Source organism: Dermacentor silvarum, chromosome 4 (genome assembly GCF_013339745.2).
Source record: "Dermacentor silvarum isolate Dsil-2018 chromosome 4, BIME_Dsil_1.4, whole genome shotgun sequence".
Taxonomy (NCBI): Eukaryota; Metazoa; Arthropoda; class Arachnida; order Ixodida; family Ixodidae; genus Dermacentor; species Dermacentor silvarum.
Genome location: NC_051157.2, coordinates 180,962,956 through 180,979,990, shown reverse-complemented (window position 1 = coordinate 180,979,990; position 17,035 = coordinate 180,962,956). Strand labels below are relative to the sequence as shown.

General features: G+C 45.3%; 1 protein-coding gene across 2 annotated transcripts in view; it reads left to right on the top strand.

The window, feature by feature from the left end:
• LOC119450801 (uncharacterized) overlaps nucleotides 1–17,035 on the top strand; it is a 57,431-nt gene that overhangs the window by 19,805 nt on the left and 20,591 nt on the right. For both annotated transcript variants that reach the window (XM_049666248.1, XM_037714298.2), the window contains exons 4-6: nucleotides 8,146–8,242; nucleotides 11,873–11,998; nucleotides 16,815–16,995. In XM_049666248.1, coding sequence (XP_049522205.1) covers nucleotides 8,146–8,242; nucleotides 11,873–11,998; nucleotides 16,815–16,995 — 404 coding nt within the window. The remainder of the gene's footprint in view (nucleotides 1–8,145; nucleotides 8,243–11,872; nucleotides 11,999–16,814; nucleotides 16,996–17,035) is intronic.

Below are 17,035 nucleotides of genomic sequence, written 5' to 3'. Positions count from 1 at the left end.
ATCTTGAACTTATTTCTTTTTGGTGTAACACTTGTCTAATGAAGCTTAATGTTTCTAAATGTAAAATTATTTCTTTTAGCCGCAAGCATACTAACTCTACGTTTTCTTATCACATCACCATTTTGCATGATACTCAATATAAATATCTTGGTGTTAACCTAACTTCGACCCTTTCGTGGTCAATGCGCATTGCATGCATATGCGCCAATTCTTCGAGATCGTTAGGGTACATATGCCGCAAGTTACATTATTCTACTAAAGATATTCGTAAACTAGCTTACATTTGTTTGACCTCAGTTTGAATACGCTGCATCCGTCTGGTCACCCCATCAAAAGTATTTGATTGAAAAACTCGAATCTATTCAGAATAGGGCTGTGCGTTTTATCTCACGTTTTTATGACTATACTAAAAGCATTACACAAATTAAACTCGACCTCTCACTACAGCCCTTGCATGATCGTCGTGATATAGCCCTGCTATCCTTATTTCATAAATACGTCCATAACACAGCACCATCCATTCTGCCTCTTGAAACTTCTCATTACAGGTCACAGCGGTTGTACAATCCGTCCAATTTCATGCGCATCTACGGAAAGACTAATTCATTTAATTACTCCGCTTTTCGAAGAGCCATCTGTCTTTGGAATGACCTTCCTAACGCCGTAGTTTTTGAGAGGTACCAGGAAAACTTCCAGCTTCTTCTTACAATGCATTTTTCAAACTCCACATAACCTAACTTATTATTTTTGTCTATGACTTTCCCGTTAATAATGTACAACTACGCGTTAAATACTGTTTTCTTATAGTCTAATTATGTCTTGCTCGTTCTGTAATTCTGTTGATTATGTTTTGCTGTGTGAAATTTTGTTGTTGAATGAGCTGTCACTTTCAAAAGCGTTCGATTTGTTCCTTGTACATATTGTAACACTATATTACTGTGTACTAACGCATTTCTTACCCAATATATTTTGTATATGTATTCTCATGTGTATTCTAATTATTCTATAAGTTATCTTTGATTGTAGTCTCCCCCCTTACACAATGCCTCTAGGGGCTGTAAGGTATTCATTAATAAAATAAATAAATAAATAAATAAATAAATAAATATACGAGGGTGAGTCGAATGAAAGTGAGCCAACCCACCCCGCGCAGTAATGGTTCGGTCCATCATCTGCGAGGCATGCATGTAGCACACAGGCATCTCTCATTTACAAAAGTGGCATGCAGGTGTGAGGAAAATTGATGAATGGGGTCATCTTGCTCCATGACAATGCCCGTCCCCACGTCGCTGATGTGGTTAACATAAAACTAGCAAAGCTCAAGTGGGAAATGCTGCAACATCCGCCTTGCGACTTCCACATTTTTGGGCACTTGAAAAAAGAGCTCAAGGGAACCAGATTCGTGTCGAACGATGATGTGAAAGAGCCAGTTACAGACTTTTTGAAGCAGCAATCCAAGGAGTTTTATGAGACAGGAACCACGCGACTCGTTAGTCAGTGGAACAAATGTAGAAATGCTCATGGAGACTACTTTTAAATAAAGTACCCCGTTTGTCATATATTCGCATTGGCTCACTTTCATTTGACTTGCCTTTGTATAACTGTATATTCTCGTGTGAGAGTTCACCTTTTTCTGGGGGACCCAGATATCTGAGATGTTTCTCACACTTGATTAAAAAAGTAATTTGCAGATGTGAGCAACTCATGCATCAGACAGCGAACCAGTATGAGGCTCGCACTCTTTGGAAGTCCTTGGGGCTGGAAGGGGAGTTGGAGGGAGGGAGTCTGTTATGCCACAGCCCGAAATCTACTGATGACTTTGCAGCAATTCCATTGCTGTGCCTAAGCCTTAAGCTTCACTATATCTGAGCTTTGTAGTTCTGTACTCTTCGTTATATTCAACGCATGTTCCTGTATGCTGCACTGGCTATAATGACATGTCTGGCAGCACATTCCAATGGCCTGGTGTTCTTACTGATGTCCTGGTCACACAGCTGCTTTGTGGCTCCAACGCAGGTTGCGTTGCTGGTCTGGTTGTTTTTTTACTGACATTTGATACAAACCACACTGCCGCACGTCACTGCTGGCTTTCACCGGCAGCCTTCATCGCTGCTGCATGAAAACCATCAGTGCAATTCTCGTGGCTTCTTTGTAAAAGTAACCAACCTTGAATCTGCCCTGAAAAACAAGCATGCTTGCCACCATAAGCAATGACCTGAAAATCCGTTATCTGAGGTTTGATAGCTACCTCAGTATAGTTGTTGGTATGCAACCTCGGAGCTGGAGCAGCTGGTGTCAAGATTCATTGAAGCGCACTCTCTAAGTTGAGGACATCGGTTTGTACTTAGTGGACTAAGCACGAAGTGTAGGCTTGTGTTAACAGGTGAAGGAGAAAAAAAGGCTTGCCACATGCACAGCAGTTACACAACGAAAAAAAAATATATGTAGCCTTTCAGACAGACTGTGAAGCATGTAACACAGGTGACTGCATATATTTCAGGTAGTTTTAAGGTAGCTTACTGCACAACCGTACACGCTGAGTGCAAGCATTGATCACAAGGCAATGTGCTTGAACACACGTTCCTCGGCAGTTCATGGTGGCAGGTGCCGTGCGCACAAAGCAGTGCTGCCCCTGAAATGTTATGCACCCATATATATATATATGCACCCATGTATATGTATATATATATATATATATATTGAGAGATGGAAGACGGCCAGGGTAGGCAGCGCTAGTAGACCTGTTTTATTCCGCAGGCACGGACCAGGCTCAAACACGAAGAAGAAGACAAACAGGGATGATGATGGCTGTATACAAATTAGAACGATGAAGGACGTTAAATGTGCTTACACTAATTTCCCCCCTCGTGGAAGCGGCCAACCTGGCCGCAATCTAAACATTGGCTGAACGGGGAATAAAGTGCTTCATGCGGGAGACGTGAACAATTTCTGCACTACGACTGTGGTTGTACAAGACGGAGTAACTACATAGTTCACTGCGGAAGTTTGTTGTAGGATGGTGTAGGGCCCAATGTAGTGGTGAAGGAATTTCTCACAAAGTCCAGAAATTCGAACCGTCATCCATAGGAGGACTTGGTCTCCAGGATGGAAGGCGATGTTGCGGTGTTTACTGTCACAACAACGTTTTCTTTCTTCTTGGGTAGCTTCGGTGTTTCGACGAGCAAGTTCATGGCAATGTGCGACTCGAGCTGTAAACTCTTCTGGGAGGGATGCGTTGGGCGAAGCAGTAGAGAAAAAGAATTCGGTGTCGAAGACTGAGGACACAGATTGTCCATACACGAGGAAGAAAGGGCTGTAGCCAGTAGTCCATTGTGTCGCAGTATTATAGGCGAATGTAACAAATGGAAGATTGTTGTCCCAGTTTGTGTGGTCAGGACGTACATACATAGAAATCGTGTTAGCAGTGGGACTTGTTGCGGTCGTAGGTCTTGTGAAAGCCCAAGTGGCCGGTGGCGACGTCTTCGTGAAATGCTTCTAAAACTCTAAGACGAAGACAGCGAGGTAGAACTGGGACCACCCACTTGTTACCCGTGGGATGATAAATGAAACACCCCATCTTGAAGGCGAAACTGGCGAAGCTTGCGTCGCAAGCGGCTGTTTGGTGGTTTAGTTACACCGCGAAGGCGGTCAATGAGAGTTCGACAGTAGGAGTCTGTGTGCTGAAGCGAAGTAAAATCGGAGCGTGAAGAAAGCTGAGCTTGATCCAGTGACGTTAACGCGAGCTGGTATGAGGCAAGCGTTGCGTCAGAGCGACACGGTGGAGACGCGGAGTGCGCATGATCAAGAGAAGGCAAAAGCGGGCATCGAGACAGTGCGTCTGCATCAAGATGACATTTGCCAGACCTGTACGCTATTGTGAATTGATATTCTTGTAAGCGCAATATCCAGCGTCCCAGGCGACCCGACATGTTCTTCATAGATGACAGCCAAAACAGCATGATGGTCGGTGACAATGGTGAAGTGGCGACCGTAGAGGTACAGGTGAAACTTCTGAATGGACCAAACAATAGCTAGGCATTCCTACTCTGTGATAGTGTAGTTCCCTTCAGATGGTGAGAGGGTCCGGCTGGCATATGCCACAACCTGCTCTTACTTATATATATATATATATATGTATACAGTAAACGTCCGATTCTTCGGACTCCCTAGGGGCCGTGAAAACATCTGAAAAATCGGGCAGCTCAGAAAAAAGGAATGCAGGCCTTTTGCTGCCCCCAAAGGCTCAAATCCCCATAGGCACATCCGAAATAGCTCTTAAGGCCTGCCTGTACACTTATTAGGTGTAGTGCTTGTATTATGCTTGTATTGTGATAGGAGACAGCAGGTGCACGCGTGTATAATTAAGGGAAACATACCGTGTCCCGTATCGATTGCCCCTTCCTGCTCTTGGTATGCTTCACTGCAATACTTTGCACATGCTTCACCACATAACACTGCTTTATTGAGGCAAAGCTGACTTTTGGGAACCGACTATGCAACGCATCGTGCTTTCCGATCTTCGAAGCCATTGCCGAGAATTACAAAGGGGGAGTTGGTGCGATTGCTAACAGCGGGCAATTGTTTCAATGAAAAACATGGCACCGAACAGAAAGAAGCTTGGTAGCAAACGTCGAAGTAGCTAGGCCTAGCTTTGCCGCGGTGGTGGCTGCCAGCAGATCTGCATGCGAGAGCGCCGGTTCAAGGCGGTGAGATAATAAAGAGTTTTAGCTTGTCTGGTACTCCGATTAACGTAGGTGGACTGGGCGTTTTACCAGAGGGGCACAGGCGTAAACTTGAGTATCCCGAGTGGTGCCAGCCACCTGGCAGCGTAGAGCTCAACCAGACAAATACATTGCAGTAACCAAGTGCATTCTTTTTTGCTGCTGGTCAAAATTTTTGCACAGGCATAATTGTGTCACCATTCACCGCTGCCAAAATTTTACATCAGTACCGAAGTAGAATATACTTGGTTGATGCAATGTTAGCTCTGTGTTTGTCTGGTTCATCTCTGCCCCAAGAGGTGAGTGGGGGCAACTGTCAAGTCGCTCACGTTTATGCCTCCCACCCATCCTGTAAAACGCCCAGTGCAGCTGCGTTTACCGGAACGCCAGACAAGCTAAAGCTCTCTAATCAAAAGGGTGGCAGTGTAGGCTTCGATTAATGCCATTTTTGGACCTGCGGTGATGGCAAAAAGTCTGAAAAATCGGACAGCGAAGGTTTATTGCGTCTTAAATTTCAGACATTCTTATACATTGACTCAATGGGGCTCGTGGCGGTGCCACGAAGGCGTCCAAATTACTGGGCATGTCTACAAAATCGGGCGTCTGCAAAATCGGTCTTTGACTGTGTGTATGTGTGTGTGTGTATATGTAGTGTCTATTTAATAAGACAAATATCCGATGTGCTGTTTGCTGCTGCGTGCAGCATGGAGTGACAGTTGTCTATGTCAGGCAGCATGAAGTTGTATTTCCATAAGTTGTTGTTGCCTCGATGGGGCGGCCGGATTGGGTGAGGGCGCAAAGTGCCGCAGAAAAAGAGAAAACTTTCTTGGGGGGACGGGGGTGCAAACATAGACTGACGTTTATTTCAACATGGAAAGGGGAACACAGCGCAATACTTTTACAAGGTTGAGCGCGGCATGGCGCTAGCGGTCAGGACAATCCGAAACTCAAACTGAGGATATAACATCACCTCTCCCTTAAAAGAAAGTGAAGTTATCTCCCCTCGCTTGAAAAAGCCACAGAGCTTAAGACACACAAGTGTCCTACAGACAAAAGCAGGAATGTATACGGTTATACAATAGCATTTTTTTAGAAGGACCTGTATCATTCACAAATTAAGTTAAAGACACATGTTAATTAAATGTAGTGAAAATAACACATTCTGCATACATTTAACTATAAAATGCAAAATGCACTTACATCTCCCCTGAAAGAGGTGTGTACAATGAGCATTATACAATAGGAAATAAAAAGTAGCACTTTTTCTTTTGTTTTGAAAATAGCAGGTACATTGATGTTATCACAGACGTCATCGGAGGTTTTCAGGCATGAGGTATCTTAGAGTTCTCTTACTTTCTTTTTTTTCCAAGTGAGCACATGAAACGTAATACCGAACAAGGAACATAATGAAATAGATTGCACACAATATTGTTTACAGAATCTAAAGAAGGCAAATTTAAATAAGACGCTCTTGTACCTGCCTTGCGGAAAACAACGAAGCGAGCATCACTTGTTTGACTGAAAGACAACATACATATTTACCGCACCTCCACCAAATGATATGGGGTTTATTGGCGTTTAATCTCAGTCACGTTAGGTCTAGCGCAAAGAGCACCCGAGCAGTTCCAGCCAAACGCCAGCGCGAGAAAACCAGCGACACCGATCGTTTTGTCTTTGTCTTCCTCACTTCAGGAGCCATGTGACCACAGCGACGCTTGTGCTATCTTCGTCATTACAACGCAATAAGTGAATGCTGAATGTAAAAGAAGGAATATGTGAACACCCATATACCCACCTCGAATATCAAGGATGTGTGGCTCACTCGCCCTGAGCCTGGCTGAAAAAAGGACAGTCCTCGACCATAGTAGACTTGGTGGTGTGCTTAAGGCACGCTTACGCTGTGCGTTAAGCATAAGCGTGCTGGAGTCTGCGTGCTGATGCCTTTATTGCTGTAGTATGTTATGTGCGAGCTTATGAGCTTTAGTCGATACTATCTCTTGCTCATGCCATTCCTTGAATATTGGCGTGTATAGCGTTTCAGGGTAAATGATTTGCTTGAATTCTAGGCTGGGACAGAAAGTGTGAGCTGACACGTGATAGCACAGTGTAGCATGTCATTTTTGACAGCGACCGAGAAAGAAGTTTGTAGTCCCAGCAATAGCTGCACCTCTCTGTCACCATGTTTCCAGCTCAGTGCGTCGTCATTTATGTGCAACAAGACCTAGTTCTTCCAGGCGTTTTCTTTGACAAAGCTCAACACAGTATACACCTTTACAGTCAGGGTAGATGTCTCTGTCAACTTTATGTATAGTATTAACTCTATGTACAGTGTAGACGGCTTATAACGGTAAGTCGCTGGAGTCGCGAATATCTGCACTATAAGCGGTGCCGCACTATAACCAAAACAACGATTTTCAAGCACTGCACGTATGCAAAACATGTAGACCAAGCATGTAGACATGCTTTGTACTATCGCGCGCACATCGGGATTATGTTTTCACCAGTGAGCTGGCGAAAACTTAATCGCGATGTAGCCAGTGCTCTTCAAGCTCGACAGCTTTGCACTGAGTCAAAACGAAACAACAGTTTGCCGCAACTGCTGCGGAAAAAACCGTGACCGCTATCGACACGATTATGAACGGCGACTTTGCGGTGCTGAACGCACGCGCCCGACACACGCACCGAGTCTGGACGAATTAACTACCATTCGCTGCAACAACTGCAGTCGAAATCGCGGTTGCTATCTATGCGATCATCGATGGCGACTACGCAGTTTGTTTTTTTAGGCACGCGGCCGACGCGCGTGCCGAGTAAAAACGAAACTACTGTTCGCCGCAACCGCTGTGGAGAAAACCGCGGCCGCTATCGACGCGATCGTGGATGGCGACTACGCAGTTACGAAAGCCCGCGGCCAACGCGGTGTTATGCGCAGCGGTAAACGCAAGAATACAGGCTTTAAAGACACAAATAGGCTCGAAGCATTCCGGCGTTTGTCATTTACGTACGATTTCAACTGATGGCTGTGGCGATGCAGACTCCGCCGCTTCGTTTCGGTTGTACGCTAGCGCCGTTCTTGCTCTTTTGTGTCGCACATTTGCGGCGCTCCTCGCTCACCAAGCTCCGAAAGTAGTCCGGATTAACCGATGTGCGGCCAAATAAGTCCGAATTAACGAGAGTTTGATTGCATTGAATAATGCATACGCCGGCCGGCAGCACGCATCTTTTTGAGTATTTCGTCTCACGCGGCTGCACTGTAAGCGGTATGCGTATACATGGAGTGCTATGGGAAAATTAATGGGAGTCTGAAAAGACCGTACTATATCCAGTCCTGCACTATAAGCGGTTACATTATAAGTGGTCCATACTGTAATTAGGTAAACTGCTTTGCTCACGCCCATACCACTGGTTGTGTTGTCCTGCGTAGACATGTCCTTCAGCCTGCGCAACAAGTTCTACTGGCACACGGTCGAAGAGCGGACGGCTTTGCTCAGGGACTTCTTCAAGACACTCGGGGTTCGCAGGTACGTCTCGTGTGAGGCGGCGAGTGTTCTGCGCTTATTTACTGCATTTTCAGGGCATCTTTCCTATTTTTCATCTCCTCTGCTGATCAAGTCAAGTACGCACATGTTCTTTTGACGCTTTGTGTGGCTTTCTTTGCCAAAAGGAATCGATTAAAATGACAAACTGCCTGTCCCTAAAATGTATGGCATTCATCAGGCGTCCCAGTGCCTTGTCTATCGACAGGGCTAAGGTGAACACAGGACGATCATTGTCAGAGCCAAAAATGTGAATATAGCAAATTGGTTCTGCGGAAGCCCACAAAGTGGAGGAAAGTTCAAGAAAGGAAAAAAATTTTCATCCACCCAACTGTAGTATGAAGCTACAAGTGAAACCCATATGGGTTTCTCAGAAACAGAGCTTTGCAGTTGAAGAAAACTTCGTCCTGGTAAAGGATTTGCACCTGGGACCAGTGCTTTATCGAGGCAGTCGCTCCACCATCTGAGCTTACCAGGAGACTAGCAGATTGCAGAGCCAGGGCGAATTAATCGACAACTCAAAGCACTGGGGTGCAGAACTCATTTACCATATTCAGTGTCCCAGTGGTTATTGTGAGGTCTATTCTGAAATGTTTCTTTGTGTGGTAGTGAGCCCCTCGATCATCAGTGAGATCATCCAGTGCAAGTAGTGCCTCAGTGTATATACCACTTTCAAAAATTTTTGCAACCACTGCACAGCGGCTCTCCTGCTCCATTTTTACAGCAGAGGGCTGTTACTGCTCATTAGGTGGATTTCTGGAACACAAGTGCGGCTACGCTTATGGGCATTCTGAAACATTATCTAGAGCACACTCCACATCAGGTTAAGCAAGTCACTTACAATACATTCGTACAAACCAAACTTGAATACCGATCCACCATCTGGAGTACGCATAAAAAACATATTGGAATAAAATGCTTGAAACTGACCACAACCGTACCGCCAAATTTATTCATTCCCCATACTTGCACAACGTTAGCGTTTAATCTTTTAAAGCAATCCAACCTACGTATGGTATCTCACCACCATATCGGCAGCTTAATTATATTTAATTTTTAACGCAGTCAACTTATTTGTGTTATGTGTATTTTTCCCCCACCTGCACGCTCTTTTGCATCGCACAGGACAAACACTACAAGTCATCCGCCCAACCACTATCCTGTCACTTTTCCGACCTCTTTCTTTTCCTTTAACAGCTACAGACTAGAGTGGCCTGCCCCATTATAATGCTGAATACACCTGCCAGTCGGCGTTTGCAGTTGCCATAAATATTTGTTGCATACCACAAAGAATTGTGGCCTTGCCTGTATTTCTGCCCTGTGTGTACATATTCATGTATGTTTTTATTGCTAATTTTTGTGTTTTGCTTATGCGTGTATGTGTGTAAATCCCATAACTCACGTAATGCCTCAGTACTCAACGCCGTCTTTACGGAAATACAAGTGGGGTGGAGATGTCAGCCACATGCTGAATAAAAGAACCTTGGCTTGTCCAGGACTGAACTCTGGCTTTGCCTAGTGGGGGACCACGATACCACAGCTCTTGAAGCACCGCATAGATTGGTGCAGCTATAGTTGTGATGTTGCCTCGGAAATATATGGTGCGGTGTTTAGCCCCACGGCAGGGGTGTCGGGGGCCCATGGCTGTGTATACGAGTCACGCTGCTCTCACCTGCAGAGCTGCTCTCTCGCTGCAGAGCTACACATCTTGTGGCTGAGGAGAAAAGGGCTCACGCTGCAATTGTAGTGATGGCTGTTAAAAATTCGGGAAACGTAAGGGTCGAAGCTTGGGTGAATTGGTCTAACGTGATTGCACAGTTACATGGACACAACTCTAGGCCAGCACGGCTGTCGCTGTCGTGCTGTTGCAAATAAAGTCGATCCAGATGCGAAGAGACTGAGCGGCCTGCGTACTGCATGTTGGTGGTCACGTGATGTGCTGTGGGTGCCTCGGTGAGCCTAGAAGGATGGGTAGCTTCATGTATGCCCTGTTTCCTGTGTGCCCAATGTTAAAGGTCACATGATCAAGCCTGCACTGGCCTACGGCCTAGCTAAAGAAGGAGGGGGGCGCCCGACGGCTGAGCACACACACGCTAGGCCTTCAACGTGCACCATATGTTGGTGGTTATCTGCTGCAGGTGTCATGGTGAACATCGAGCGAAGGCTTGCGGTCAGCGAATGAGATCTGTTTATATTTGTCTGTGCGTGCATGGTGCTATGCTTGTTACTGGAATTTAGGTGCCCTCTAGAACTACGAACCTTACTTTGTGTACAGAAATTGTCTAATATTTTGCTATCACTATCAATGCTTTGCAAAATAGAGTTTGCACTAGCAGACATGGACATAGAAAAGTGGTACGGGACATGCTAAGTGCCACTGTGACTGGGTTAGTGCTGTTCCTTACGGGCGAAACTGCAACATTTATGCTTTATTACAATTCCGTAAACATTGATACCAAGGAATATAGGAAGACGTCTCATTGTCAGTCATCTGTAAACAGCTACAAATTACATCTTTTGTGAGTAAACATTGCTCCTCTCCTCGAGTTGTAATTGTGATAGAAAAAAGACTCTTGTTGCAATTTTTAAGCATGGGTATTGTTTTGTGTTGTGTTTAAGATGTATGTGTAATTTCGTGTAAGTGATCTGTGTGTGCCATGTGCATGTAAAAAGTGTGTCCCTAAATGTCTGCAGAAACTGTATGAAGTGGACTATATCAAATGTAAGCATAGCTGCATGTAAAATGTCAACGAGAGCCTTGATCAGGCCCCACTACTTCTAGCTCTTAGGTTTTCTTTTTTTTTCCGGCATCTGTAGCGACGGGGAATAGAAAGCCTCTGGAAATTTTAAATATGGATGACTTGAGTGCTAAGAGAGTCATTTTTCATCTGGATGACCTTGTATTATGTTTAGCGTTTTGTCGTCTTTATTGTATATGGGGGGGGGGGGGGAGGGTAGGGTTCACTGCTTAATCATTGGTGCTATGTCATCATTGCTGTAGGTATAAGGTCTTCTGCCTAATCACTCTCTCTCTGAAACAGTTGATAACTTGTTTTCTTTTGTTTGCTGTTACAATTACTGTTCCAATACTCATCGTGTGACCCCACAACCACTAAGAGTCTGAAGAAGGCTGACACTATAGATAAAGAAACAAACAAACGAATGCATAAATAAAGTACTAACATCAAATGGGAGCTGGGTTGACAATTGTTTGCTGCTGAGGAGAAATGTTACAGCTTGCTCGATCATCTCTCGTGCGGCTACACCAGGCTGTGCAGTGATTAGCAGCATAATGAATGAGCCGGAGTGATTGCCAAAAACTTCGTCATGTCCTCCTCCCACGTGGCCACCTCTTGCGTCAGGACGCGCACACCTCCTGTGATACAATACTGAAGCTGCTCTAAGGTAAATTATTTAGTGTACTCCGAGGCTTTGCCAGTATCTTTTCAATGATCTTAAGGTCCAGGATCTTCATCTAACGCAAAAAAAAGTGAGAAGTCAGAAATGTTATGTCAGTAGTACTCCTTTAATGCGTAGTGGAATTATTGTTGGTCGCTTGACTCGGCAGCCTTATCGCTTTTGACTGACGTATGTTCCCGAATTTCCTTGTTGCAGGATCGACACGCTAGTTTCCCACAGTGCATCCATCTATCCAAGCCTCAGGCTGCTTGTGGAGAACGGTGATGCCCCCAAGATCGACTCGCTGGTCCTGCTGGCGCCAAACTCTCATGTCACACCCGCGTCAGTAGGCCCCTCTCCCTCTGTGCACTTCTCTTGTAGCACTTCGATCATGTGACAGTACAAATAGAAAAAAAAAATAGGAAGGAGTGTAACATGTCAGCTTAGCTTTACTGAGTGGACTGTGTTTCATCTGTCCAGAGCACAGTGGAGAACTGCATAGGCACATGTCGCTTGATTCAGGGGCTCGCAAAATGCTGGCTTAGGGGAGCCCCATGGAGTTTCTTACAATACTACTTAGACGGAAATCTGGCCCCACTGTCCTTGTGGATTTCCTAATGGGCAATGTGCCACTATGGTAGTGCCAAGATGTGTGTGTGTGAGGCTTTGTCTCGAATGTGGCTTGGCCTAAAACATGGTCATGGCTGCACAGATAAAGATTTCTTAAAATAAAACATTCATAAAAGATTTTAATTCACTCGTGTTACATCTTTCAGTAAAATTCACTCACCTACAGTGACCTGAAGCGTTCAGGTATTGGGTATACAGTGAAACCTCAATAATTTGAAATCTCTTATTTCGAATTGACAGATAATTTGAACTGCTTTGTTGGTCCCGGCAAAGTCCTATGTTGATAGAGAAGAAATGCCCACAAATTTTAAACTCCAAAAACTGCAACGGTTATTTTGAACAAAATTTCTCAATCCCATGAATCACTTTTCAGTCCAAAGGGGAAGGTTCGATGCATCACTAGTTACCGCAAGGAAAGATGCGCGGGAAGCCAAGACCGAACGGGAGCAAGAAGAGTGGCGAGCTCCCTCTTTTTCCATCCGGCTTAACACTAGCATGAAGGAGACCTTAAAACGTGCCCACCTAACCCCCCCCCCCCCCCCCAATTTTCTCCTAGCGCTCACTTGCTCAAATTACCACGTGCCCTGTCCCTGCCCTTGCTCTTTCTCCTAATGTGTGCTTGATCACATTACTGCACGGTTGATCACATCATCTCCAACATTAGGCACGTGAGAGGATGGTGCACATCAAGCTACCATCCTTCTCGGCTCACCCTCACATGTTCTCCCTCACACCCACAGCAAAGGGCATGCGTGGTGTGGTGTTATTTGGAATTTATATGGAACCTAGGCGTCTTCCAGTACATGTCGTTGGGCGCTGATAGAGGAAGATAAGATTTCAATGCGGGCGCAGTGACAGCTTTGGATCTGTGTGCTGTAATGTACAATTGATCAGGCACTATATTTGAAAGGGCTCTCCTTAATTCAAACTCCGTTTTATTCAAATAAGTTTCCGGTCCCCTTGGACTCCGAATTAACAAGATTCTACTGTATAAGCGGTTCAATATTTCAACCTGTCATTTTAAGACGTGCAGCAGGGCACAGTAAAAAACTTAAATCTTGAGGATAGAAAGGTGTTTCCTACAACAGCTTTCTCACATAACCGATAGCGTTTCAATGCCAAAATGAGCAAATTTTCCACAAAGCTGCAGGTGGTGCTCATGGTTGGTGCCATTGGATATCAGACATGGCTAGGCTCTAAATACAACGCAACATTGTTTGCTGTTTATATAGCAAGAGAATCCTGCACTAGAAATACTGTTTATGGTGTTGCTAGGCACCATCCATTCATCATCGACTCCTATTGACAACACGATTGGAGAGCCACTACTGATACCTGCCCAGCACTTGTTCCTCAAGTTAACTTCTGATAAAGCGTGCTCTATATTGTACAGCACTGCTGTGCCTGAGCTAAGTAGTGCTCTGTGCACTCTGTGCCTCCAATATTTTTTTCTTACTGCTTTTCCCCCCTTTTTTACTTTCGTTGGTTTTATTTTTACCGCATTCCTTACTCACTGCTGTTTATTTTGTATACTTGGAATAGCCGACACTTTGGTGTCCTGTTTTCCCACGGTAACATCACTTCATAAACAACAATTACGTATATCCAAAACCATAGCATTAAACCTTGAGCAGATGAAGAAATATTCTTAGTTTTCAAATTATCCTGTGTAAACCAATTTATTGCAATTTTATAACAAGTGGTAAATAGAGGCTATAAAGACAGAGACCAAGTATTTTTAACAACGCAAGAAGATGTGACACAAGGATGGAGAACACCACGAGAAAAGTGCTGACTCGCAATAAATTTTACTCATACACAAAGAATTAAGTATTACAGTGGAACCTTGTTCATAATCTAAAAAAAAGCCAGAAAAAACATGCTAACCAGTAAAACGGATGGAGTCACTAAAAAATATGACAGACTCAATTGCTAATCTCTACATAAAATGTTGCATAAATCGTTGCTGTGCGAAATGCCCAACGCGCGTCTAGCAGGTGGGGCCCAAGCAAACAGACACATGTTGTCACTTGTTTATTGTGTAGTGTTTTAAGACAGCGACGGGAAACCGAAATTAAATCTAGCTGGTGGACGATGCCAGAATACGATGCCTACGATGTCGTCAGAGCGAAACATGAGGCTCAGTTCTCGCCGCCTGCAGCAGGGAATGATGGCACATTTGGGTTATTGCCTATTAAAAGTGTGCAGTGCGCTTCCAACTGCACTATGCCCCGTGCGCTGTGAAACAGATAGGAGAAGATATCGCAATAGGGTTAGCAGTGATAGCTGTGAATGGGGCATGCAACGACCCGGGAGGAGATTTGCTGCTACCGGAATAGGAAACTCTGTGCACGATGCCGTTTTCAGGTGAGCCGAGCGGGTGAGCATTGCGGGGAAGCTGCTGCGGGGAGCGACTACTGTTCTTGAACACGCGCCTTGCACCTCTTCATGTTTACATAGGATCTAGCGGCTGGAAAGCAAATTGTACGATCGCAGTTCAGCAACGTACTGAATGTTGGCACCAAAAAATAGTGTTGTCTGGGAACGTATGAACCGGTAAAGAGGAAGCGTAACTGTACTGCGTCATTTTTCGGGTTCTCAATCGTAAACGTCGGTGCCGGAAAATCGTATGTAACGGGATCGTATCAACGATTTTTATACTGTATATGTACACACAGTATCAGATCAAGATCCTTTACATGTGCTCAAGCAAAAGCATGTCACCACAGAATATGCTCCGTCCCAACGAGTTGTGAAGGTATGCCAGTTCTCTTTGCAAGAGTGATATTGAAGCCTGGCTATTGCAGTCAGCATTTTTACCTGCAATGCGAGCTGCTTATCACTGCCACGTTCCGATTCATCTGTTTAAATAATAGTTTTTGTGGAGCTTTTACAGAATACAGTTATACCAATTCACCCAACTTTCCTTCCTACTGAGATAGAGATTGAGAAGATAGTTCGACGGGTACAGAGGAAGCCCCTTAAATATTCATAGAACAGCTGCAGCAGCGAGTTCGAGCAGATCGCATTTCAGCGATAAAACTTCTCCGTTTATGATGTGCAGTTGAAAATGATGTCATTGGTTTCTAGGTTTTGTTCGCACGCCTATGTGAGCTGTGAGTTGAATGAGAAGCACCAACTTCTCTATGAGCTATGCTGTTTCGCATTCGATGGAAAGCATAACAGCAAGGCCTCGTATTTTTCGCTGTTTCTGTTTAGCACCCTGTGTGGTGTACTAATTAAACCATTTCAGTGACTGCGATGGCTCACAAGCGCAAGAGCAGCTCGACTGACGACTGCCGCTTCGCTAGCTCCAGCGGCAGCTGCCCTTCGACCAACAGCTTGGTGCAGCCACTTCAGGCAGCAAGCCAACCTCTCCTGTACCCTAAAGTACAGTTAAACCTGCTTATAATGAACCTCCATATCACGAATTCCTGGATATAACGAAGTTTTTCTATTCCCCGCCATTACTCCATAGAAGCACATCTATTTGAGACCTCTATGTAACGAAGTGGCAGCGGGAGACCCCCTCGAAATAACGAATTTTCCCCGCCGACAACCTAGAGATTTCGCCCCAAATTTTGTCATTTTTGCGCTAGCAGCAACCGGAAGCACCTTCTCTGCCACGACGGAATGCGAAGCGGCGGCGTTGCGCTTGGCGTGCTCGAATTCACGGCGACTGCGAGGCGAGAGCGAGCGTACGTGTGCGTGCGTGCGAGCGTGCGCGAGGCGGGCCTGCATTCCTCGACCCGGTGATCTTGCTGCCACGGGCGTGACCTTTCCCTCTCCCTTCATTCAAACCTGATCCCGTCGCTTGCTGCAGCTGGCCTAGCCCGCCAAGCCAGCACTCTCCTTTTCCAGTAAAAACTTTTTTTTTCAACGCGCTGGCAGCGCCACTCTTTGGTTACTGCACAAGTCTCTGTGCTTCACTTCACTAACCTGACAACAGGTGACACTGCACGACGCTACAATGCCATCGTGTTGCTCTCTCTTCGATTGCGACGCCTCGCGCTTGTGCGAAACAACATGCGTCCACGCATCCACTACCTGGTGTGGCATTCCAAGGATGTGTGATTCCAAAGCATGAGGTGCACGGTACTGTAAAGGATTTTTTTCCTCTCTTTTGGTCACGGAAAACGGGTGCGCACTACAATCGAGGGCGCGTTAGAATCGAGTAAATACGGTAAGCGTTTCATTTTCGAATTTTCGTGCCGAACCTGCATATAACGAAATCCTCTTTATAACGAAGTTTTGGGGGAATTTTTCAATTTCGTTATATCCAGGTTTTATTGGAGGACTCGCCCACGGTCAGAAAGCTTTGCAGAAATAAATTTGTCTAATGACAAATTAGTAACGCTTGCACAGAACACTCAGCACACTCCATGCAAGCTTAGTGTCATTAGCGCAAACATTTTACCCAGTGGTAAAATTGGTCTTGCGAGTTTTTTTATGATGGGTGCGGTGTGAAATAGCAGCTTTCGTACAGTCAGTCACCTTTTCGTACCATTTGTGTGCCTTTGACTGACAGCCTCCTGAAGCCGCTCTGGATGACCGAGTGTATGATCCAGGCGTACCGTTTCCCTGTGCTGCGCCCTCTTGTGTCCACGCTGGTGCTCTTCATGATCCACTCGGGAATCATGCCCGTCAAGCCTGTGGTGCAAGACATCGTACTCTCGCTCACCACGTACATGTGGTCAGGCTTCAACAAGGCGAGTATCTCACCCTCTTGATCATATCAGTCGTCTGCCA